The sequence below is a fragment of the Felis catus genome, chromosome X (assembly GCF_018350175.1).
Source record: "Felis catus isolate Fca126 chromosome X, F.catus_Fca126_mat1.0, whole genome shotgun sequence".
Classification (NCBI taxonomy): domain Eukaryota; kingdom Metazoa; phylum Chordata; class Mammalia; order Carnivora; family Felidae; genus Felis; species Felis catus.
The window spans coordinates 101,059,271-101,086,213 of NC_058386.1; the positions used below are offsets into that span (position 1 = coordinate 101,059,271).

At 38.6% G+C, this 26,943-nt stretch overlaps 1 protein-coding gene across 4 annotated transcripts in view; it reads left to right on the forward strand.

Annotated features, from left to right (window-relative positions):
- The window catches only part of LOC101090594 (X-linked inhibitor of apoptosis), a 50,001-nt gene extending 23,183 nt beyond the window's left edge, over nt 1–26,818 (forward strand). For all 4 annotated transcript variants that reach the window (XM_011279458.4, XM_045050459.1, XM_045050458.1 and 1 more), the window contains exons 2-7: nt 5,518–6,423; nt 7,487–7,586; nt 8,599–8,677; nt 9,355–9,397; nt 14,374–14,574; nt 22,068–26,818. In XM_011279458.4, the coding sequence (XP_011277760.1) occupies nt 5,550–6,423; nt 7,487–7,586; nt 8,599–8,677; nt 9,355–9,397; nt 14,374–14,574; nt 22,068–22,261 (1,491 nt within the window). In that variant the 5' untranslated portion in view covers nt 5,518–5,549 and the 3' untranslated portion in view covers nt 22,262–26,818. The remainder of the gene's footprint in view (nt 1–5,517; nt 6,424–7,486; nt 7,587–8,598; nt 8,678–9,354; nt 9,398–14,373; nt 14,575–22,067) is intronic.
- The last annotated feature ends 125 nt before the right edge of the window (nt 26,819–26,943 follow it).

The window sequence follows — 26,943 nt, forward strand, 5'->3', positions numbered from 1 at the left end:
AGCACACAAAGCCCAATGCAGGATTCAATCCCATGAACTGCAAGATCATGACCTAGGCAGAAATCAAGAGATGGCTGCGTAATGGACTGTGCCACCCAGGTATCCCCCAAACAGCTTTTTAAAAAAATTACTGTTAATTTTTGTTTCAAGTAAGGCAATAGAAAGCTCAATACTTAGGAGCTCTGGGTGGCTCAGTTGGTTAAGTGTCTGACTCTTGATTACGGCTCAGGTCCTGGTCTCATGATTCGTGAGATTGAGCCCCATATTGGGCTCTGCACTGACAGTGTGGAGCCTGCTTGGGATTCTCTCTATGTCTACGTCTATGTCTATGTCTATGTCTATGTCTATGTCTATGTCTATCTCTCTGACCTTCCCCCATTCATTGAGTTCTCTGTCGAAATAAGTAAATAAACTTTAAAAATAAAAGCATTTTTTAGTAAAAAAATAAAAAGAAAGTTTAATACTTAAATACATTTCTGAGTAGTGTTCTGATATTAAATCTCACAAAAAATACTTCTGCATAGGATTTTTTTCCTATTGCTTGAACATTAGAGGTTTTTTTTTTCCCCAATTAGGACTTTATTTCATCTTTTTTTTTTTTAACCATCTAGAGAATCTGTCCCTCAGAATGGAGTCATTTGATTCTTCCATTGTTTTAATAGCATATAAACGTTCTAAAGGCATCCATAGTAGCCCTACCATAGAATTAATAGGGGTTCCTGGATGGCTCAGTCAGTAGAGCACGTGACTCTCGTGATCTCGGGGTCATGAGTTCAAGCCCCACATTGGGCACAGAGATTACTTAATTTAAAAAATAAAAAAATAATAAATAGCTTTTGGGGGAATTATCTGTAAAGTATAGGGGAGTTATGTACTTCATAATATTCTTAATTTCTATATACATGCATACTGTAGTGCTTGTGCACATCGTACAATGATAAATACCAAAGAATTCAGGCAGAGAATGAAAGTTGGCAGCCTTACTCTTAACTGTTCTAAGTGGACGTGTGAGAAATAAATAGCCTAATGAAAATAATATGGATAAACTCTACCTGTCCGTGATAAATACAACTTTCTCCCAAAGTGTAGCCAGTGTTCCTGGAACAATCCCACTTAAGAAGATCCAAAATCTTTGTATAAAAAGTGCACAAGTCTGTCCTGTGTATAAAAATCTTTTAACCTGTGTGTATCTTATATTCAAAAGAATTCACACTAGAATACATTAAAAGAGTTCCAAAGCACACACCATATGTGTGTGTGTGTGTGTGTGTGTGTGTGTACAACAAAAGGAATGTTTTGCAATGTGAAGAAACGAAGAATTAGAGTCTTCTGTATTACCAGAGTCAATGCAGTTATACCTATTTGGAATTAGTTTATAAATAAACTGTAAGATGAATAAACCCCAGTGTTAAAAAAACACAGAATTTCATAATTCAGGAACATAGCTTCAGTGCTTCACAATGTGGAAAGAAGCTAATTGGCTCCTAAAAACAGCCAATTGGTTTGATTTCCTAGAAGTTAGAAAAAAATGCACTTCAGGAGATGATTTACAACAATTCGCAACAGAAGAACGACATTAAGAAAATATTGTGAACGTAAGAATTGAGGTCCTCAGAGTATCAAAAGAGGTAAGAATCAGACTTCACGATAGAATTTAAAGAACGTAATTGAAAGAAAAATTAACTGGGATCTTTGTAACAGGTTAAATATGTAACCACTTCAAATAGAAGTGATTTAGGCCTCTGCCTAGTTCCGAAAATGTATTGTAACATCTAGGTTTCCATATAAAAAAGTAATTTCGTTAGCAAGGGTCCCTTTGTTTTAGCCTGAAAATCACCTCTGATGCTCCAAAGTGTATCCTATTACCAAACTAGCATTTAAACAGCATTATCAGGATACATCTCACCTACCATAAACTTAATTTTAAAGTGTACAGTTCAGTGGGTTTTAGTGTATTCGCAGAGTTGTGCAACCGTCACTACAGTCTAATTCAGAATATTTCATTACTCCAAAAAGAAACCCAGTAACCACGTGTATTTACTCCTCATTCCCCTCCTCCCCCAGCTCTAGCAACCACTAATCTACTTCCTGTTGCTATTTATTTTAGTAACTTTTTTGTTTGAGAAAGTATGTGAGCAGGGGAGGGGCAGAGCCAGAGGCAGAGAGAGAATCTTTAGCAGGCTCCATGCTCAGCGTGGAGCTCAACACGGGGCTGGATCTCATGACCTGAGCTGAAATCCAGAGTTGGACGTTTAATAACATTATAACATTGTAAACTTGCAACACTGTTCTCATGCCTATTCCAGGTCATTGACTCAGAGGTTTAGAAGTTCTTAAACTAGACAAATTTGCAAGTCCTGTGACAGCTTTCTTTCACATCTTTCCCTCTGTGCCTTCTTACCTTTCTGCTTCCCTAATACAAAGCCTAAGCTTGCTTTCACAAAGAAGCCTTAAATTATCTCCGCATTCTTTATTGTATTAAGACCTGTTTACATCCATAGCCTTTTGGTCACCCTTCTCCAGTATTCATACCCCATTTTCTTCTCTATTCACAATTCCTGTGCTATATATACTCATTTTCTAAATCTCATCTCTCCCACCTTCATTCCATTTAAATCCTTCTTTAAAAAAAAAAAAAATCCTCTCTCATCCCTTTCGTTTGGTGCCTTCCTCCAAACCCAAGGTTTCTGTCTTTTGTCAGTCATTTTTCTCCCTTTCACTCTTAACCTCTCTAGTAATTCTGCTTTCTCACCCTGCAACAAAAGCTCACACTCTGATAATGTATATGTAGTGCTCAATTGGGTGTTTCTGAATAAATATCTGCTTTTCAAAACAGTGAAATCTAAACTGTTAGCATGGAAATAACCCCTGGTAAGATGAGGTCTCCACTTGAAAGCTTCAAACAGATTCTCCTGCTGGTATTGAACGATGGAGTTTTATCTAATATTATCTGAAATGGGGTGACTACTTGAACCATACAAGATGTCCACTATCTCGAAATGAGAATAGATCCTTGATTTTACATTTCTGTCTATTTTGAATGACCTGAGAAATAAAACTTACCACCTCAGAGAAGGTAATTTTCCTATGTTTTGGATTATATTGAGCATTAATTCTTCAGGGTCATTATAGACTTAGAAATGTTTTGTCCTGCCTCCTAGTCTATGCCGTTGTGCCTTCCAGTAATGGGAGGAATCTACAAGGCAACCCAATCCATTCTGTACTGCTGTTGATTGTTATAACCGTTCATCCTTGTATTGATGTTGCACTTCTGGACATTAATGCAGCCTGGAGTTGCTTTAAGTTTTGTTTTGTTTTTGTTTTTTGTGTGTGTGTTTTTTTTTTTAGCAACTATGTAATGTTGGCTCATATAATGAATTTTTATTTTCTGACATAAGCTCTGTGCCCAACATGGGGCTTGAACTCACGACCCTGAGATCAAGAGTCACATGCTGTACTGACTGAGCCAAACAGGCACCCCTCAAAATGAATTTTTAATTAACTAAAATCCCAAGATTTTAATCTAGAGACTTGCTTTCACATGACTTCTTTCCAAACCAAGTTTCCATTTTCCTTTAGCTGTGCAACAGATTTTTAAAGTCAGAATGTAATGTTTAATATCCCTGTTAAATTTCATCTCAGCGTATCAGCCAGCTTTGGTTTCTTTGAATCTTGATTTTTGTCATCCAGCTTATTCTGATTCAACGAGGGGTCTTAAAGCTAGTGTCAAAATGTTTTCAGACATCTGGGAAACAATAATGAAAAATCATGGAGACTATCTTCCAAAAATTGTTCCTTGCAGATATATCTGAGCTCTTACATATGTAGGAGTTAATACCATTGTAAATTGACAAGGCCAAGAGAGACTGAAGTTTATTGCCAGCCTGCAAGACAGAAGCCTTGTGTTCAACATGACTCTGAGATGATGTTCCGAGACATGTAGTGCCAACATAATGCCAGGGCTGTTAATTCTTCCCAAGAAATCCATTAATGCACATACGTGGTAGAGACAGAATTACCGTGTCCCAGGGCGCCTGGGTGGCTCGGGCAGTTAAATGTCCGACCCTGGATTTTGGCTCAGGTCATGATCTCATGGTTCCGTGAGTTTGAGCCCCGTGTCAGGCTCTGTGCTGACAGCATGGAGCCTGCTTGGGTTTCTCCCTCTCTTTCCTGTCTCTGCCCGCTGCCTTGCATGCATATGCTCTCTTGCTGTCTGTCAAAATAAATAAACTTAAAAAAAATTACTGTGTCCTTTTTTTAATTTTTTTTGCCAAGCATATGCTGAGCACAGTATTAGGAAGGGTGCAAGATTCCAGAGAACCAGGTTTGCTTGGGGCAACCCTGATTTATGCCTGTTGTCCCAGTGTAATTATTAGTAACATCATTTTTCAGTTTCAGAGTGTCCAGGTTTGGAGGCTAAATCATCTGGCCACCCTTCTCATAACCCAGCTAGTTCTTTTTAGAATTTTTTCTGGGTTAAATGTTACACAGCTATAATTTGGCAACTTTAATGAGGCTACACTAGTACTTGTCTTCCATTTGAACAGATTGTTTCTTGACCATGGGAAGTTGATAGCAAAAGTAACTGCAGTTAAGGTCTACACATACTCAGAATCTCTCTGGAGCTGCCCTCTAGAGGGCAGTAATACATACATCTGAAATGATCCAATTCCAACAAAAAATGGACTACGAGAGTCCATTTTCATATGCATGAAAATCAGAAACATTTGATATTCCTTTCTTTAAACTTTTTTTAATGTTTTATTTTTGAGACAGACAGACAGCATGAGCGGGGGAGGGGCAGAGAGAGAGGGAGACACAGAATCCGAAGCAGGCTGCAGGCTCCAGGCTCCGAGCTGTCAGCACAGAGCCTGACGGAGGGCTTGAACTCATGATCTGTGAGATTATGTCCTGAGCTGGAGTCGGACGCTTTAGTGACTAAGTCATCCAGGCGCCCCTAGAAACATTTGATGCTCCTGAAGGACATATTGGAACCAATACCGTGCATAAAACTCAGGTATCTTTTGCTCTGCAGGGAAGTAAAGAAATATTAAAAATTAGTTCATTAACATTCTGAACATACACAGTTTTTTTAATTGTTAAAACTGAACTTTGATGCCTTGACTATACAATGATCCATTATAACAATTATGCAGGGAGTTTAAGAATCTGCATATTTTATGCTTTTCTGTTTTTCCTAATTAATGGTTTTACATGGTTAATAATGTTAATATATTCTGCATCACATAGTTTCCATATTTATGCAAAATAAGCAATTAAAAATGAATAGTTCTACCTACTTAAATATTACTTTCCTCTAAAAAACAAAAAATGCAGGTTTTTACTTTGTAACTTGAATCATGTGGTAACGTAGAACTCTAATATTTAGAATTAGAATATTTCTTAGAGATTGTATGATTGCTTTTATGTCATCAGTAGTTAATTAGCTTCTGATATCAAAATTATATTGGCTGCGTCTCACATTTTGGATTTCTTCATGTAATGTTCTCTTTTTAGGAAGGGTGGACAAGTCCTATTTTCAGGAGAAGATGACTTTTAACAGTTTTGAAGCATCTAAACCTTGTGTACCTGCAGATCTCAGTAAGGATGAAGACTTTGTAGAAGAGTTTAATAGATTAAAGACTTTCACTAATTTTCCAAGTAATAGTCCTGTCTCGGCATCAACGCTGGCACGAGCGGGTTTTCTGTATACCGGCGAAGGAGACACTGTGCGCTGCTTCAGCTGCCACGCAGCAGTAGATAGATGGCAATATGGAGACTCAGCGGTTGGACGACACAGGAAAGTATCCCCAAATTGCAGATTTATCAATGGCTTTTATTTTGAAAATCATGCTGCGCAACCTACAAACCCTGGTATCCAAAATGGTCAGTATAAAGCTGAAAGCTATCTGGGAAACAGAAATCATTTTGTTGTAGAGAGGCCATCTGAGACTCACGCAGACTATCTTTTGAGAACTGGACAGGTCGTAGATATATCAGACACCATATACCCGAGGAACCCCGCCATGTATAGTGAAGAAGCTAGATTAAAGTCATTTCAGAACTGGCCAGACTATGCCCACCTGACCCCAAGAGAGTTAGCTAGCGCTGGACTCTACTACACAGGTATTGAGGATCAAGTGCAGTGCTTTTGTTGTGGCGGAAAACTGAAAAATTGGGAACCTTGCGATCGTGCATGGTCAGAACACAGGCGGCACTTTCCTAATTGCTTCTTTGTTTTGGGCCGGAATGTGAATGTTCGAAGTGAATCTGATGTGAGTTCTGATAGGAATTTCCCAAACTCGACAAATGCTCCAAGAAATCCAGCCATGGCAGATTATGAAGCACGGATCGTTACTTTTGGGACGTGGATGTACTCCGTTAACAAGGAGCAGCTTGCAAGAGCTGGATTTTATGCTTTAGGTAAACGTTATTATAAAATCAGGCTGTTAAATAACTTTCCAACTATCTCAGGGCTCCTAAAAAAGTAAATCGATTGCTGTAGCCCCCTGAACTGGTAAATATTTAGGTGTAGGCTGGCCTGATGGTTTGTATCACTATTAAATCTGTGAACCCTTACGTTGAATCTGCAATGTAAGCACTCCGTTTCTGTGAAAGAGACCGCCATATTGTGAGTTCTCTTCCCCTTCGTGTGATTGTTGTTTGGAGAAGGGTGACCTGCAAAAGATGGTACAAGAATGGGTCTGACAGCAAGGCTGACTGTAATGGAGCGAGCACCTGCTCTGTGTGCCCAGTGCATATCTTACGTGCATTCTTTCTACACCCCACAGAAGAGTTAACGTCAAGAGTTTAGCGTGGCCGATATTAAAATTGGTATCTGCCTTTTATGTCTAGACTATATGTTTGAAAGCTACCCTGTATGATGCCTTATTGCTTCAAATAAGCACTTCTCAAATGGACTATTGTAAACTTGTCAGGAAGGGCCATTAGTGTGATGCCTTCCAGGAATATTCAGTTATACCACGATATATCTGACCCATTTACTTTAGGATTGAACGGTGCCAAAATACAAACTCTCAGTTATTTCAATATTTTATTTACATAGTATCCTACAGAAACCATGAAGGTTTATTTAGTGTCACGTAGCTATAACCCGTAGAGAAACTTACTAGTAATTTCATTATGCTGAGCTTTACTGTTAAAGTTTCGGTTTGAAGGAGTGTAGTATGGATGGCCCCAAATGACATGTTAGAGAGAAGGTAACAATTGTAATTTTTCACATAAAAATTGGACAGTTTTATTTTTGTCTTCTGTAAAATACCTCAGATTAATTCAGTGAATTTAGTGTCTGTTTCCTCCTCAGACAACCATGTCTATTACTTAGATGTGAATTTGAATGTCTTCTTTGAAGCCGTGAGGCTTTCATGTATTTAGAAATGGTTAATTTCAGCGTTAAAAGGAGTATTTTTGCGTTAGCTTTTAATTGCACAAACACATGTATTTTTTTACTTGTGTCTTTTCTTAGGGGAAGGTGATAAAGTAAAATGCTTTCACTGTGGAGGAGGGCTAACTGATTGGAAGCCCAGTGAAGACCCTTGGGAACAACATGCTAAGTGGTATCCAGGGTAAGGTATTTAAATGCTTATTCAGGAACAGGCAAGTTAGACACTTTGCAGTAGGAAAATCTTGAATAACTTTTCACCTCAACTATTTTTGCCCTCACTATGGCTTGAAATTCACACCAGGTTTATAAAAATGGGGTCACCTACTTTATAGGGGAAAAAAAAGTCCTAAGCCTTCTCTGGTGACCAGAGAAAGCACTCATTGCTTGTATATTGTATCTCTGGCATTCAGATAATTCTGTTTCTAAATGCCAGATTAGGAATATATGGTTTTGTTGTTGTTGGAGGTAGGCTCTTTCATGATGGGCAGTAGAGCCCTTGCTGTCAAGGAGTTTCCTTAAGAACCCATGACATCCCCTAGCTGATTTTACTCTATCTCAGTGATTCTAACACACACAGTTGTTCACATTTGCAGATTTCTGAAATGAGGACACATCTGGAGGTGGGTCATAATTGAATTGTCAGTGGTGGTACTTAAAATAATCGTGCTTCGTATAATCAATGGCATCTTAGAATGAGAGCGACATACGCTAAACGTCTTTTCCATCTTCTTTAAAAATCAAGTACACACGTATGTAAATGATGTGAATTTGTGGCCTGCAAAATAGTACAGCGTAAAACTTCAGAGCAGTTGTTTGAAAATAAATCTTAACTTTAAAAAGCCTTAGAAGGAAAGGTTAGAAGCCTAAAGAATTCCTTCAAAATGTACAGTTGGTTAATCCTCTAAATAAAATTTAAGATTAACTGTTTGAAGAAAATTTTTTAAATGTTAAGGTGATAATTTAATAGGTGATATTTTTTGCCTCACTAAGATTAACAAAGTAGCATAACAAAGGGAACACATTTTTTGACCTTAAAATGACAGTTGATAGGGAATTGAATAACATTTTATTTTGCCACTTCTTAGAAATACCAAAAAGCAAGTTAATGGAATTAAGATACTGGAGATTATATCTTTACTTCTACCTTACTAATTTATCAGCTACCAAAGTTTAACCTTCTTTTAATTGTTTAGGTGTAAATATCTGTTAGAAGAGAAGGGACAAGACTATGTAACCAATATTCATTTAACCCATTCACTTGAGGACTCTATGGTAAGTCACATATTGTAGAATATATATTTTTAAATATGTAATTTCTTTTGCAATGATTTCTTGGTGTAAAATTCACCGTATAGTATTTTAAATTAATAGTGTATGGTGAGCTTTAAAGGGGAGATCTTGAAGAATGGCTTGTTATTCTTACTCTGAAGCCGATTTGTGAAAAGAGACTCCCTGTGAGCTGATTGAACTATCACTGTAAGCAGAACTGGGCTTTAAGAACTAAAATACTTAATCCCTCAGCTTTCTGAAATTAGACTTTTGTGTAATGTGTTTTATACTCATAAATAGTTTTAAACTTTTCATAGATGATATTTTAAGTCTCAAAAATGTGTCTAAATTGATGGTGCGGCCTGGGGTGGCCAAGGTATTGGCACCATGAGGGAACAGCCGTGGACTAGAACAGGGGGCTAGAGTTGCCGTTATGGCTCCACCATGAACTCTGTTGCCTCCATCAAGTTGTTTAATCTCCTTGAGTCTCAGCTTCTTGTCTGTAAAGTGAATGGATTGGGTTAAATGATCTTTTAACTTCTAGCTTCATCAGTTTATGCCTCTTGTGAACATTGGAATAAAGCCATTTTATAAATTCATGATTAATGTAACTTTTCAAATTGAGGTAATTGCCTCTACCAAAAAGAATTCTAACTTAAAAATCCGTATTTCTGTTTTAGGTAAGAACTGCTGAAAAAATGCCATCATTAACCAAAAGAATTGGTAAATATGCCTATTAAATATACTTTTAATTTCATTACTGATTTATTTTTTTAGTGTTTATTTTTGAGAGAGAGAGCGAGCAAGAGTGAGTGGGGGGAGGGGGGAGAGAGGGAGACACAGAATTCGAAGCAGGCTCCAGGCTCTAAGCATCTATACTCGATCGACGCAGGGCTTGAACTCATGAACCTCAAGATCATGACATGAGCTAAACTCGGACACTTAATCGACTGAGCCACCCAGGAGCCCCATCATTGCCAATTTATTATAGTTGTTATTTATGGGTTGGAAATACAAGCTTATTCTTTCAAGGTAATCAGGGTGTGTTTATTTGAGATGACATTGCTATGAATTAAGAATTAGTGAAGTGCCTGTAAATTTAAGTCAGATGTTTAACTATTAAGAACATTCATGTGGTTAATATAACAGTATATTAATTATACTGGAAAATTAAAAATTATACTAAACCATAAGTTATGTAATTATATATTTTGTTACATTAATTATACTAAAAAATTAAAAATAAAATAAGACTTTAAAAAAGAATATTCATATGGAAGTTGGACAGTTAGCTTTTCCTATTTCAGGAGAAGCAGCTATAGGCTGTCCATTGCCATTTCTGTTAAAATTGCGAAAGGAAGAGTTAAGTGTATTTTTGTCCCTGGTGCTTCTTCAGTTAGCCAGGATCATGAATCCAGTGCTCTGCTAATGTGCCATCACCACGATCGGCCCTACCTGCTTCCTTATCCCATGCCATCTTTCTGCCTTCCCCAGTTTCTTCACAGAGGGGCACGGTTCGGTTTATCTCCTGTTACCTTATAGAGAGGTAGAGGTTTTTATCTCAGAGATTATTTACTCATCATAAGCATGTTTGAAAACCAGAAAAATACTATGTTAAGAAAATATGATATTGTTATCCCCACTTTTCAGATGAAGAACAGTCAAGGAGGTTAAGTGTCTTGCCCACAGTTACCTTACAAATCGTCAGTGGAACTAGGACTCTGAACGAGGTCTTCTGAAACCTACATCACACTGTAGATCTCATTCTCAACTTAGGCATCATGTTTCGAAAATAGTAGAAAGTTTATTGAGAATGCCTGCTGATTCCCCACTCCTTATAGCATCATCTGTTTAGTATCCTAAGGGTTACAAGGCAAGAGAAAACTATATATACTCATGAATATGCTTAAGAAAGAGAGCCATTTTGATAATGTTTGATACAGGTTTTGTAATGAGCATAAAAAATACAGTTTAAGAAATCATTTATTCCAGCCTGTATTTTTCAGATTATCCAGAAACAAAGATTCTATAGTATTTCTTGATAATAATCACCTTTACAATGCATACTGTGTTTTTTATGACTAAATGAGACTCTTGCTCTGGTTTAGGGTTAATGTTTTTAAATAGAAATGTAATTCATATAGCAAAAATTTCACCCTTATAAACTGTACACTTTAGTGGTTTTTAGTATATTCACAAGGTTGTGGAACCATCACAACCTATTTAATTGCTGCAGGACATTATCGTAACCCCCAAAAGAAACCCTATACCCATTAGCAGTCACTCTCCATTGCTGCCCCTTCACCCTCAAACCCAAACAACTACTAATTTATTTCCATCTCTCTGGATTTACCTATTCTGGACATTTCATATGAATGGAATCATAATATATGGCTTTGAGGTTCATCCACATTTTGGTACTCCTATATGAGTACTTCATTCTTTTTTTATGGTGGAAAAATATTCCTTTGTATGGATAATACCATGAATGTTTACCCATTCATCGGTTGGTAGCCATTTGGGTTTCCATTCCTTGGCTTTTAAGAATGATGCTGATGCTATGAACATCTGTGTGCAAATTTCTGTGTAGAAATAGGTTTTGAATTCTCTTGAGTATATATTTAGGGATGGAATTGCTGGGTCATGTAGTAACTCTACATTTAACCTTTTGATAAATGGCCAGTTTTCCAAGGTGGCTGCACCATTTTACATTCCCGCTGGCAGTGCGTAAGGGTTCTGGTTTATTTCTCCACATCCTTGTTAATGCTTGTTATTGTATGTTCTTTTATTACAGCCATCCTAGTGGGTTTGTGAAGTGGTATCTTATTGTGCTTTTGATTTGCATCTCCCTGATGGCTAATGATGTTGGGAATCCTTTCATGTGCTTATTGGCCAATTGTAGGTCTTCTTTGAAGAAATGTCTGTTCGTTGCCTTTGTCCATTTTTTAAGTTGTCGTATTTATCTTTCTGTTACTGAGTTGTAAGAGTTCTTTACATATTCTAGTTTGTTATATGTAAGCCCCCTGTCAGATATATGATTTGCAAATATTTTCTCTCGTTCTGTGGGTTATCTTTTCACTTTCTAGCTGGTGTCCTTTGAAGCATATACGTTTTTAATTGTGATGAAATCCAGTTGATCTGTTTTTGTTGCTTATGCTTTTATAGTGTTATATGTAAGAAACCATTGCCTAATCCAAGGTCATCTATGTTTTCTTTCAAGAATTTTATGGTTTTAGGGGCATCTGGGGGGTTCATTGGGTTAAAAAAAAGTCTGACTTCAGCTCATGTCATGATTTCATGGTCTGTGGGTTTGAGCCCCGCATCGGGCTCTGTGCTGACAGCTCAGAGCCTGGAGCCTGCTTCAGATTCTGCGTCTCCCTTTCTCTCTGCCCCTTCCTGCTCGTGTTGTCTGTCTGTCTGTCTGTCTGTCTCTCTCTCTCTCTCAAAAATAAACATTAAAAAACTTTTTATTAAAAAATAAAAAGAATTTTATGGTTTTAGCTTTTTTTTTATGGTTTTAGCTTTTACATTCAGGTCTTTGATCCATTTTGAGTTAATTTTTATATATGTGTAAGGTAGGGGTCCTTTTAATTGTTTCTCATATCCTATTGTCTCTGCCTTTAGTTTTAAGCAAGGTGACCTTGAGATACCTACAGGATATCCAAGTACATGGATATTAAAACCTGGAACTCACCTAAATAAGAGTAAAATTGTGGTAGGGGGAAGCATCCAGAGAGATCATTAAAAAGGGTGCATCGATGAGGGAAGCGGAAGGTGAGCAGAAGGAGCCAACAAAACAAGCTGGAAAAAACAAAACAAAACGCAGACAGTAGAACCAGGAAAGAGCGCTGTCCAGCTGATCTCTGGACATCTCCACTTAAAAATCTCAAAAGCAGCTCAAATTCCGCAATTCTAAAAACCACCCTGACTGAATCCAGTCCTGCTCTCCGCCCCCCCAAGTTGGTTAATAGTTCCACAGTTCACAGAGTTGCCCAGTAATTTGAGTCATTTTAAGCTCTTTGCTTTCCTTAATCCCTCTACATTTAATTAACCACCAGGTCTGATGAATTCAACCTTTTTAATATTGTCTAAAATCCACTGATTCTGCCCTAGTTTCTGCCCTTATTTCTCATCCAGATGCGTTAGTATTCTCATAAATGGTCTTTTGTCTGCATTATAACCTCCCAACAGAATTTTTCTTTATCAAACAGAAATCTTAAGTTACTTTCTTACTTCTTTTGTTACTTACCATATAATAGTTCTTATGGTCAAATCCTTTTCCAGTTTCTCTTTTTAAAAAACATTTATTGAGGGGTGCCTGGGTGGCTCAGTTGGTGAAGCAGCCGAGTCTTGATTTCGGCTCGGATCATAATCTCACAGTTGATGGGTTCGAGCCCCACCTAGGGCTCTGTGCTGACAATGCAGAGCCTGCTTGGGATTCTCTATCTCCCTCTCTCTCTGCCCCTCCCCTGCTCGCTTGCACACATGCTCACTCTCAATATAAATAAACTTAAAAAATTTAAAAATTAAAAACATTTATTGAAGTATAATCTGCATACAATAAAATGCATAAAATAGACCAATCTGAAGTATTCAACTCAGTGAATTTTAATATGCATTTATGTGTAGTCATCAGCCAAATCAAGATAATAAAACATTTCCACCATGCCCGAAACTCATTCAGGCCCCTTCCCAATCAGTATCTACCCCCAAGTTACGTTCTGACTTCTATTACCATAGGTTAGATTTGAACATCTTACAAATGTAATCATACAGTGTATTCCTTTGTTACTAGTTCATCATTATGATGACGTTTTGTTCATCTTATCTGTGAGATTCGTCCATATTGTTTGTGGCAGTGGTTTGTTTTTCCTTCTTGCTGTGTAGTATTGGAATATACCACAATTTACTTATCCATTCACCTGATGATAGACATTTGAGTTGTTTCCAGTTTGAGGCTGTTATAAAATGACACTGCTGTGAATATTCTTGTGGATGTCTTTGGTGGACCTTTGTACTTACTTTTAATACTCAAGAGTAGAATTGATGAATCAGAGGGTGTAAGTCTCTTTTTTTTTTTTTTTTAGCAGTTCCCTATATAACCTGTATTTTACTTTGAGTACCATTAAAGCGAATTTCTGTTCATTTTGTTGCCTTATCTAGTTCACCCCCCTTGGCTACAGAAACTAAGTCTCAGAGATAGGAAACTCACACACATTCAAAGTCACAGACTGGGACTTCCCCGTATTCCCCACAATTTTTCCAAAATAATTGCTAGTGACAAGGGAAAGACATCCACTCTTTAAGTACTTAGGTTAGTTGTTAATGAGTACAGCTGATTTGATAAAGTTCTGATTTTCAAAGCACTTAACTTTTTCTTCTCAGTTTTACCTAATTGTTCACTATTTCTTTAGTCTTTAAATCACCTAATCTCGATTCATAGTGCTACAAAATACATACTGCATTTTCAATTATAACATTCTGAAAGATTCTTCAGTGCTTAAATATTTTAAAATCTTCTTCCCAAAGTAGCTTTGATTTGCTGGTTAGCATTTTGGGTTTTTTTTGGTTTTTTTGAGGAGCGGGGCTTTGCTTGCTGCTTATATGTTTCTTTTTAACTATACTTTGCTGTTGAGTTGTGCTAATGAAAATAATTATTTAAATTCCACGTTCCTTTTTCTCACCAATTTTTATTTCAGATGATGCCATCTTCCAAGATCCTATGGTACAGCAAGCTATACGAATGGGATTCAATTTCAGAGACATTAAGAAAGTAATGGAAGAAAAAATTCAGACATCTGGGAGCAACTATAAATCACTTGAGATTCTGGTTACAGACCTAGTGAGTGCTCAGAAAGACAATACACAGGATGAACCAAGCCAGACCTCATTGCAGAAAGGTATGCGTGACTGTTTTTAAAAAGCAGGAAACACCTAACAGCACTTCCTTATGGCCAGCATCTTACATGACTTTGTGGCCCATTCATTTTTTTCCTTCTCACATCCCCCTTAGGATAAACATTTTTAAAGACTTTTTGACAATAAAAAATTCAAAAATACCCAAAAGTGGAGAAAGCCATATAATGAACCCTGACATACCCATCGATCAGATTCAATAATTGTCAACAGTTTTCCAATCTTGTTTGATTTCTTCCCCAACTTTTTTTGTTATGTATTTCAAAGAAAATTCCAGGCATCCCATACACCATTTACCTGTAAATAATATATATCTAACAGATAAGGATTTTTTTAACATAATCTTAATACCATGTGTTAAGCAGTAACTTAAACTGTGCTCAGGTTAGGCTTGTAGATGGCTGCCTTCTCTGTGTGTCCTCACATGGCCGAGAAAGAGCACTCTGGTCTCTCTTCCTCTTATAGATACACTGAGTCCATGGGAAGTCTGGCTGGCTCAGTCAGTAGAGCATGTGACTCTTGATCTCCAAGTTGTGAGTTTGAGCCCCAGGTTGGGCATAGAGTTTACTTTAAGAATAAATACATACAGCGGCACCTGGGCAGATCAGTCAGTTAAGCATCTAACTCTTGATTTCAGCTCAGGTCATGATCTCATGGTTTGTGAGACCGAGCTGTGTCTTGGGATTCTCTCTCTCCCACCCTTTTCTGCCCCTACACTGTTTGTCCGCTCTCACTCTCTCTCTCTCAAAATATATGAATAAAACTTAAATACATAGAAAGAAAGGAAGGAAAGAAGGAGAGAGAAAGCAAACTGATTCCATGAGGGGGTCCCACCCTTATGACCTCATCTAAATGTAATTACCTCCCGAAGGGCCACTCTGTGAGTACCATCACGTTGGCAGTTTGGGGCTTCAAAATACGAATTTTGGGGAGATACATTATTCCATAACATACTGTCACCCCATTTAAAAAATTACCAGTACTTCTATAATATCATCTGAAAATCAGTTGGTTTTAATTTTCCCCCTTGTCTTAAAACATTTTTAACAGTTGATTTCTTCTAATCGGGATCCAAGTAAGAGCCACTGATTTATTCATTTTAAGTGTGGGGGCACCTGGGTGACTCAGTTGATTAAATGTCCGACTCTTGATTTTGGTTCAGATAATGATCTCATGGTTCATGAGATCGAGCCCTGCTGACAGCATGGAGCCTACTTGGGATTCCCTCTCGTGTGCTGTCTCTTGCGCACTCTTTCAAAATAAATACTTAAAAAAAATTTTAGAGTGTGGGTTTGTGTTTTAGTTTAGATAAAGAACAAGAAAGGCTTTTATTGGGGCGCCTGGGTGGCTCAGTCGGTTAAGCGTCCAGCTTCGGCTCAGGTCATGATCTCGCAGTTCATGAGTTTGAGCCTCGCGTCAGGCTCTGTGCTGACAGCTTGGAGCCTGGAACCTGCTTCGGGTTCCGTGTCTCCCCCTGTCTCTGCCCCTCCCATGCTCATGCTCTGTCTCTCTGTATCTCTCAATAATGAGTAAATGTTGAAAATAAATTTTTTAAAAAAGGCTTTTATCACTGTGTATAGAATCTGTAAGTTTTGTAGTTGAGATGGATTTTGAATGTTCTGCAACTTTTCATGTGGTGTGAACATATAAAAGTGCTATATTACTAAATAGAGCTTGAATGAGTGGCACTCTAACACTGTAAATCATATATTGGGGCGCCTGGGTGGCTCAGTCAGTTAAGCATCTGACTTTGGCTCAGGTCATGATCTCACTGTTTGTGGGTTCAAGCCCCACATCGGGCTCTGAGCTGTCAGCTGGAGCCTACTTTAGATTCTGTCTCCCTCTCTCTGTCCCTCCCCAACTCACACTCTGTTTCTCACAAGTAAATAAAAACATTAATTAAAGTAGGCTCCACACCCATCATGGGGCTTAGACTCAAGAACCCTGACATCAAGAGTCACATTGTCTACCAACTGAGCCAGCCAGGCATCCCTAGAACGTGTATTAAATAATGTGCAAGAGAATCATATGAACTCCCTTTAGGAAAAAAAATTAAAAATACAGGTTCCTTCTTTAAGGATGATAACTACTCTAGTGTTTGACAGCAACATTGAAGGTTAAAAGGTTTCAAATTGTGAATACATTTTGGGTACTGAGTTACGTTGTGATAATCACTGGTCTCTGAGGGGTGCCTGGGTGGCTCAGTTGATTGAGTGTCCGACTCTTGATCCCAGGGTCGTGGGATCAAGCCCCGGATTGGGCTCTTCGCTGAGTGTGGAGCCTACTTGGGACTATCTCTCTCCCTCTAAAAAATAAAAAAATAATAATAATCTTTGTTCTCTGAGCTGTTAACCACCTCTTCCAAAGGTTGAAAATTCTCCCAGTGCTAATAAACCTTAAAGTTTACTAATTTTTTTTTTTTTACATTAATGACCCTTTTAGGGTGCCTGGCTGACTTAGTTGGAAGAACATGTAACTCTTGATCTCAGAGTTCTGAGTTCAAGCCCCATTTTCGGTATGGAGCTTACTTAAAAAAATAGACCCTTTTGATCTTTAAGTTATTTCAAATGCTTCTAAAACATTATTCAGATAATTACCTCAGTCAAAAACCAGTATGATTTTAATGGCTTTTAAAATTAGATCAGTTGATATAAAACATGCAGCAGAAAGCTTACCACCCTTTTCCTAACGATGCGTTTATTTAAAACCTGTAATAGCTCCACTTGTCTTGGAGATGGTAAAATGGACCACTGACTCAGTCATCTTTCTACTGCAATAGAAATTCAAGTGATTGTATCATTTTTCCTTGCGTCTTAACCATAACTCAAGTTTGACAGTTGAAGTGTTAGCTTTTACACCTGAAGGCGTTGAATGCAACAGAATGAGTTAGTGGGGTGTAGCAGTGGGGGGCAGGGACAGAGTGCACTGGGGAGTGTCTGTTTTCTGGCCAGCAGGAGGCCTTGGCGGCTCCTATAATCACTGAGACCACAGCAAGCTAGGATGGTGTGGGAAGCAGGGTCTGAGCAAAGGGCAGCTCTCAGAGGCAGGAATTGACCTCTCCTTAGTCTCAGTAAATTGTGAGGCAGGGTCACTGATACAGGCTGTCTTCTCACACTAGGGCTGCTGCATATTCCTCTTCTCAAAGCCTGAGAGGAAAGACTGGCGCTAGGAGTCTTTATACAAAATAGAAGGCAGGTCTAATTGAAGTCGAGCAGGTGGAAGTTATTAGAAAAACTACACTGTATTGCTTACCGAGAAATCCTGCATCCAGTGCTAGCTTTTATCCCAATGGCTGTGTGACAGGGAATGTCCTAGTAAATGGTCTTCTAAAAATAGTACCAAATAGTATCTTTCATTCTTTCTTTTTCAAGATTACATAGTGTGCTGTAAAGCCCTTTACTTCTAAAGTGCTTATTTTTACCTTTATGTATGTATTACTGTATATAAAAATCAACTACCATACATATTTCTTATCAACCTGTCCACATGGATCTGCTCTGATAGTAACATGAGTAACATCAATTTATTCTAGAAATGGGTTTAAGTTTTTATTTTTTTTTTTCTAAGTAATCTCTCTACCCAGCATGGGGCTCAAACTGCCAACCCCGAAATCAAGAGTTGCTCCACCGACTCAGTCAGCCAGGTGCCCCATATTCTAGAAAGTTTTAAATAATGTGGTAAAAATATTAGCAAATACTATCCAAAGTTCACGTGCCAGGAACCTCCTGACCTAGAAGAAAGCCTTGTAGTTCATATGAAATACCTTCATAGTTCACGTGCCAGGAACCTCCTGACCTAGAAGAAAGCCTTGTAGTTCATATGAAATACCTTCATAGTTCACGTGCCAGGAACCTCCTGACCTAGAAGAAAGCCTTGTAGAAAGTTGAAGGGGAAAGGCACTAAGTGAAGGACGTAGAATCCTATAGTTGCCTTAAGGCTTGAATGAACTATAATTTTCAGAGGTAAACTATTGGTCTGAGGGGGTAAAACCATCTGAGTTAAGTGGCTGTACATAAGGCCAAAACGAGGTACAGAAGGTTGATGATAACAGTGGTTGGTAGGCCTCACATTTCATTCTCCTGTGGTCTGTAAAATGGAATCACAAACCATCAGAGCCAGAATGAACCTGAAAGATCATGTAATAACTTTCATCGCTTCAGTGAGAAAACTGAAGCTAGTTATGCTGTTGCCCAGCGTCATTCAGATAGCTGGGAATAAAACTCAGGTTTCCTTATTTTTTTAAGAGAGGGCGAGGGGTACTGAGGATCTGAAGTGGGCTGTGCTGACAGCAGAGAGCCCTATGCGGGTTCTGACTCGTGAACCCAGAGGTCAGGTCATGACCTGAGCCAGAGTCTGCCGCTTAGCTGACTGAGCCACCCAGGCGCCCCCAGCGTTCCTTAAAAAAATTTTTTATGGAGCATTTGGGTGGCTTAGTTAAGCCTCCAACTTTTGCTTTCGGCTAAAGTCATGATCTCACAGTCAATAGATCGAGCCCCACGTCACCCTTGGTGAGGAGTACAGAACCTGCTTGAGATCCTCTCTCTCTCTCTCTTTCTGCCCATCCCCCACTTGTGCTCATGTACTCCCCTCTAAATAAATAAACTTAAAAAAGTTTAAGGTTTTAAGTATACAGTTCAATAGTGCTGAGTACATTGACATTGTGCACCCACTCTCCATTAGCTCTTCTTATCTACACAACCGAAACTCTGTCCCCGTTAAACACCTCCCATCCCTTCTCACCCTTAAATCCACCTTGTGAACTCCTCCTTCCCAGTTCCACTGAGAGGTCATTCTTTCAGGCTTACCCCCATACCCAGAGTAGCGTTCTGAAGCTCCCTCTTCTCGATTTTACCTGCTATTAGAGCATTTGTAACATTGTTTTCTGTCCTGCCCATTAGACTAAGCTTTTTGAGGACAGGCACTTGATCTTATCTCTGATGCATTCTGTGTTTGAGCATAGGTTTGATTATGCCCTCTAGGTTGCTTTTTAAGAAGAAAGAGATTTAAAAAAAGAAGAAGGAGAAAGAGATTAAATAATACTTTCCCTCCACCCCTAGTCAGGCATACCTCTGCAAAGCGCAAATCTCCTCCTATCTCTCTCCTCCTGGCTCCCAGCGTCCTCAGGAACAAGTCCAAACTCCTTTACATGGGTGGCCAAATCTTTCTTTTTAATGTTTATTTATTTTGAGAGAGAGAGCATGAGCAGGGGATGGGCAGAGAGAGAGAAAGAGAGAATCCCAGGCAGGGTCTGCACGGTCAGCGCAGAGTCTGATACGAGGCTCGAACTCCAGAACTGTGAGGTCATGACCTGAGTCGAGGTCAAGAGTTGGACGCCTAACCAACTGAGCGGCCCAGGCGCCCCATGGGTTTCCAAATCTCCATGACTGGGCCCCTGTTAACCTTCTATAGCCTCTTGTCATGCTGTTTCCCTGTGACTCTCTTCCCAAGCCTTACCCGTGTACTTGCACGTCTGGTTCCGTCCCTCCTCCTGGAGCCAGCTTATGCCATTTCCCCTGCCTAGACACTCTTCTCCCACCGCCTCCATCCCCCAGGGCCTTCTCTCTCTCTCCTTCCTAGTTAACTCCTCATCCTTTAGGACCCAGTTTAAGTATCATTTCCTCCAGGAGGCCTTCCATTTATGTGTGTGTGCACACACTCCAGCACACGCTCGCACCTTTCCTGTGTTCTTGATAACACATTGTAATTGCCTTTATCCTTACGCTCTCTTATAATTTCCTGTCTACTTGTGTTTCTTGTCTATGAACGATTAGGGGCCTGGGGTCTAGATATGTTAATTATTGTATCTCTAGTCCCTAGAACCTAGTTAAGTGTTGAGTAAATACTTATTGAATGAAACTCAACCACTGTTTCCCAGACTTGTTTTCAAAATAGTATTCCCCAGCATGTTAAAAGGAATGTGGTGACAAAGGAGCTCTGTAGTTAAATAGGGACATGCATTGTGATTTTCTAAGAGGGACATATACTGTGTTGTACTGTCCTGTACTTCATAGCAGTGGTTCCCAATCGCCAGTGTGTGCAAGCCCAGAAATTGTTGTTGTATAAAACCGTATCTGTTTCTTTTTTTTTTAGCTACTTTTTTTTTTATATATGAAATTTATTGACAAATTGGTTTCTGTTTCTTTTTGCATACTTTAATTTCAGAACAAAATAAAAAATAAAACCAACCCTAGAAATTTTAGATTTAGTGAATGGAGCCTAGCAATCTAGTGTTTAAAAATGCTCTGGGGCGCCTGGGTGGCTCAGTCAGTTAAGTGTCAGACTCTTGATTTCTGCTCAGGTCATAATTTCACGGTTCAGTGGGATCGAGCCCCACGTCTGGCTCTGCACTGATGGCACGGGGCCCGCTTGGGATTCTCTCTCCCTCCCTCCCTCTCTGCTCTTCCCCTGCTCAAGCTTTCTCTCTCTTTCAAAATGGAAGAAACATTTTTTAAAAATGCCCCAAGTGAATCTCATGTGAGGCCAGATTTGGAAACCACACGTATACAAAGATTACAAAGATTGTTAAAATATGTAATGCCTTTGGAATAGTATCTAGCACATAGTAATAAGTACTGTATTATTGTTAATTGCTGCCATCATTGAGGTTGTGGTCATTACAGTTACTACGGCCACAAAACACATTTTTGTAACATATTTAACATTTCACAAAACCTAGTTTGGGAAAAGCTGAATTAAGCAAGTACCTTAGTGCCACCTGTGTGCTGATGTCACCCAGATCTCTGTCTCTAGCCCTGACTTCAGACCTCAAAACATGGCTGTCCAGTGACATTTTATGTACGGATGCCCTGCAGACATCTCAAAAATAACTTGAAAAATGCCAAGCCAGTACCTCCTTCTAGATTTCCTTTTGGCATTCCCATCCCCCTTGCCAGCCACACTAGAAGTCTTACAATCAACCCGTTTCATATTTTTTCTCCCCCCCCCCCCCCCCAGCCATCTAGTCAATCACCAAATCTTCCTAGTCTCACTTCAGAAGTGTCCCTCAGACCCATCCATCCGCTTCCGCTTCCGCTTCCGCTTCCGGGGTGAGCCATAGCCTTTCCATGTGTCCCTTCTTTTACTTCACCCTCGCTTCTCTGCCGGGCAAGTCGCCGGCCATGTGTAAATGTCACTCTTCCACATCACCCAGGTCCCCACCGCGCAGCCACCAGCCCAGGAAGCCCTCCCCGGTGCATCTGAACAGAAGAACTTGGCCTCTCATCTTGTCCCAGAGTCCTTTATACATAGTTTATTATAGCACTTATCACTCTGTACTTTGTGCTTCCCTGCACAGCCTCCGCTCCCGTCCTTCTCTCCCCCGGCACACCAGCTACTCAGGAACAGGTGTCCCACGTGAGTCTTCCTGTCTCCCAGCACCTGATTGGTGCCTGGCACGTAGTAGGGGTTCACGTTGTTTCAGTCAATGTCGGCAGCTAAGGAAGTCTAAGATTAACCCATTTCTTTTCTCTTTGTGCAGAGATTAGTGCCGAAGAGCAGCTAAGGCTCCTGCAAGAGGAGAAGCTTTGCAAAATCTGTATGGATAGAAATATTGCTGTGGTTTTTATTCCTTGTGGACATCTGGTCACTTGTAAACAATGTGCTGAAGCAGTTGACAAATGTCCCATGTGCTACACAATCATTACTTTCAAGCAAAAAATTTTTATGTCTTAATCTAACTCTACAGTTAGGCGCATTATGTTCTTCTCATTACCCTGATTGAGTGTGTGATGTGAACCGACTTTAAGTAATCAGCATTGAATGCCATTAACATTTGCTACCAAGTAGACAAAATGTAAAGTACGCTGCTCTAGTTTGTAATCTAAAATATGAATTTCTGGATTGGATTTGGGGGAGATATTAGCTATGTTATATATCTTATTTTTTTTACTGTTATTTAATTGAAAGCTAGGCTAAGCATCATATTGTAACTGACTGCAGTGTGTATTTGTAGTACACTAACTTGGTTTCTAAGTGTAAGTGAATTAATCAACTGAATTTCTCATTCTTTTCATATAGGCTTAACAAATGGAGCATTCTGTGTAAACGTGGAGATTAGAGTTAATCTCCCCAATCACATAATTTGTTTTGTGTGAAAAAGGAATGAACTGTTCCACACTGGTGGAAAGATAGAGATTATTTTTAGACGTTTGTCTTTGTGTTTTAGGATTCTGTCCATTCTCTTTTAAAATTACACACACGTGCTTGGGTGGGTGATTTTAAAAAATGATTTTGCCATTGTCAAAAGGGTATTTAAGGATAGAATAGCATGTAGCCAACACGTACTGACATGGAAAGATGTCAGAGCTACATTAAGTGTAAAAGGAAGTGGCAAAACACTATGTATAGAATGAGCCAGATGAAAGTGTGTGTGTTTTGTATTTGTATAGAACAAAAGATTTGAAAAGATGATGCATCAAATTGTTAATTGTGGTTTCTCTTGATGGGAAGGGGTGGGTCCCGGGGGGGGGGGGTTTGCAGGGGCCTTTCACTTTCTTTTTTTTTTTTTTTTCATTTTGTTCTGTTTGAATTTTTTATAAGTATGTATTACTTTTGTAATCAGAATTTTTAGAAAGTATTTTACTGATTTAAAGGCTTAGGCATGTTCAAACGCCTGCAAAACTACTTATTGCTCAGCTTTAGTTTTTCTAATCCAGGAAGGCAGAGCAGTTAACCTTTTTGGTGCCAATGTGAAATTTAAATGTTTTTATGTTTTTTCCTGCTTTGTGGATGAAAAATATTTCTGAGTGGTAGTTTTCTGACAGGTAGACCATGTCTTCTTCTCTTGTTTCAAAATAAATATTCCTGATTTTGTAAAATGAAATATAAAATATGTCTCAGATCTTCCAATTAATTAGTAAGGATTCAGCCTTAATCCTTGCTAGTTTAAGCCTGCCTAAGTCACTTTACTAAAAGATCTTTGTTAACCCAGTATTTTAAACATCTGTCAGCTTATGTAGGAAAAAGTAGACGCATGTTTGTACACTGCTTGTAGTTAGAGTGACAGCTTTCTGTGTTGAGGTTCCCATATCGTCTTGTATCTTAAAGTTTCATGTGCGTTTTTACTGTTAGGATAATTAAGATGTATATAGGACAAAATGTCAAGTCTTGACCTAATTGTTTTCTTTTCTTGATTAGTAATAGTAGTGGATACTTCCGAAATGTTCTCTCAAGATCCTTAAAATCTCTTGGAAATTGTAAAATATTGACAGGAAAGCGAGAATACTTGCTTAAATCTTAAAATAAAACTTGAATAGGAGTCAATAGAGATAAAAAATGGAAGTTTAACAGTGCTTCCTAGAACACCCAGGGTTTTCTTAATGGGATTCTTAAACTGACCTGTCACAGAGGTGAGTGAGGCATTTTACTGCAGAGAAACATTTGAGAGTGAAATTTCAAAGTTCTGTTTTCATTGTATATTCTAAGAGAAAGAGTACCGTCATGTTCTCCTAACCTCTGTCGATGACAATTTTCAGTGATACTCATTTAAGGCATTGCGAATTTCAGTGACAACTTTTTAAATTAAATACTGACTGCCCTGTTCTTGTTCTGTTGTGTAAGTTCCCACTTCTTTACCTTCTGCACATCCTCTCAGGTGTAGTTATATACTCATTAAGTTAAATTTTACATATGTAGTCTAAGCTTGGGATTTAAACGATAAGGGGAGAAAAGTGTTAACGTGTTTTAAATGCATTTTCCAGAACGTGTCAGCTCCGAGGCAGGTAGTTAGTTCAATCTAGTTGGCCAAGGACTGAATTGTTTTAACATAAGGCTTTTCCTGTTCTGGGAGCCTCAGTTCATTTAAAACTCTTCTTTTTAAAACTTGTATGTTTAGAGTTAAGAAAGACCTTTTTTTTTCTCCCCGTGAGCTGTGAAATGTAATGCATGAAGCTGATGTGGCTAACAAGTTTATTTTAAGAATTGTTTAGAAACGCTGTTGCTTCAGACCCTGAAATCACTCCACACTCCAACTTCTAATCAAATTTTTTTAAAGACTTACCGATGTTTGTGTTCTCACTATAAAAAGCACTGGACCCTTTCCATCCGGTTGTGCAAAAAAAATGATCACTCGCAAGGTCACAAATACAACCAGATCCAAATCTGTGCCTCCCCTTTCCCAAAATAGGTCTCCATATCTACATGTAGACATTCCTTTTCTGCTCTAGAGTCCACGCTAAAGATTAAGAAGTCACCACCTATTTTACTACATTTCAGTCACGTGAAGAGTCAAGTTGTTCCGTGATAAGTAGTTCTCTTTATTCGTAATAATTTGGTGTGCTGATCAAAAGCCTTGTTTCAGTTTTTGAAAAATGGGTTTAATGTTTATAAAGTAAACTCCCAGTTTCTTAATTAACGGTTTTGTATTGCCTTCACTGCTAAATTTGGATTTTTTGGGTTTGTTTTCCCTTTTGACTAGGGGCTGAGGTGGGGTAGGGTGGGTGTGATGGGTGTGCATAATATGATTTGGCCCTGCATGTTATGATCTTGTTTTTGTTGTTACATTATTTAAATCTTGGTGGTTCTGTTCCCGTTTTCATTCTAGTGGATAAAATTGGAATTTTGAACTCTCTGAATGGAGACTGCCATCACGCCATTAGTTGCATGTGTGGGACTCCTTAGGCCCAAATCATCGATTTGTGTCCTGATTACCCAGGTGCTGAATAGGAGGGGGAAGGGGTGGAGGAACGGGAGAGCTAGGGTAGGCTTTTCATTTCCCCTAGAGAAATAAGAAAACGAGAGGGGATATTTGACAGAGGTAGTTATTTTTAGCCAACTTTGCTGTAAAAAAGAGCTGGGCGCTGGGGTGGCTCAGGCAGTTAAGTGTCTGACTTTCAGTTTCGGCTCAGGTCGTGATCTCACGGTTTGTGGGTTCGAGCCCCTCATCGGGCTCTCCGCTGACCGTGTGGAACCCTGCTTGGGATTCTCTGTCTCCCCCTCTCCCTGCCCCTTCCCTGCTTGCACTCTCTTCTGTCTCTCAAAAATAAATGAACATTTTTTTTAAAGATTAAAAAGAGCTATTTCTTCACCTATCTTACAAAATTATGAGAATTCAGGGGAGACTGTGTATGTAAAATACCTGCTACAAATGTTAATTCCCTTCCTAGCACACCCTCGCCCATCATGGGCTTGCCTTGACTCTGGAAATTTGGGCCACCGCTTAGATGATAACTCTTTCAGTGACTCTTAACTCCTCTTTTTTGGTGTTTCTCATAGTTAAGATGTAAATTATAATAAATAGGTCAAGTCCTTAAAAATATTTAAGTTCCTTTTTTAAAAAATTTGAAAAAACTGTTCTTATCAAATTCAGGTGAGCTTTCCTAATAGAAACAACTGGCTTATTCCCACTTTCATAATCAGTTTCAGTTTGACTCTTGTACACTTAGCACAATGTGAATTTCATTAGCGACCTAATAGAATCATAGAGGGTCAGAGCTAGAAGTGACCTTAGAGAGTATCTGATTCATCCCCCTCATTTCACAGGTGAGGCAGCTGAGGCTCAAAAGTGAAGTGATTTACTCAAAGCTGTATAGCTAATTAGTGGCAGCCCAGACTGGGACATAGTTTGAAGGTGAAAAACTTCAAGTTACCTCTCCTGGGAGGTCTCAGATGTTTATTTTTTCAACTCTTCTTTCTTCTATACCGTAGCTTTCACTACATATTAAATGACACTTTATGACTAATACCATAGGACAATCTTAAATACATATATCTTCAAATTGTACAATACTACATTAATGTTTTGGGTGGTAAGATTCTATTTTGATGACTAATGTTTGCAGATATGCATATAGTTTTTTTTGGCATTTACTACATTCTTATTGTGTATCATTAATGTAACATTTAAGATTATATAAGTATATTTTGTCATTTTCTCTATGCTTAGTAACAAATTTGCATTTTCAATTTGCTGTAATAAAGGCTTTAATGTAATTTTTATTAGAAGATTTTGCATTTTTTTCATTACTGTTATATTTTATCTAATCTGACAGAATGACAGGTTCTTATGTCATTGTATTAGTGTTGTGAATAATCATGTGAAATGTTTTGAGATAGAGTGCTATATTTGTGAATATAATTTTATGGCTTTTTTCATTTAGTAGAAACCTTTCCATCAGTATGGGAAACTAAGAAAATTGCTTTCCACTGTGTAATCTGGCAGTCATCATAGATTAAAGCTTATTTTTCTGTGAATAAAACTTATTCAATAAAGCACTATTCTTTAAAATGGTACCATATTACTTTGTATTTATTTTACTTTCTCAGAGAAGCTGAAATAGCCTTCTTAAAAATAGGCAAATGAAACCCAACTATAACATATATTTTCTGCCATTGGACCAGGCATCAAGGTACGCATC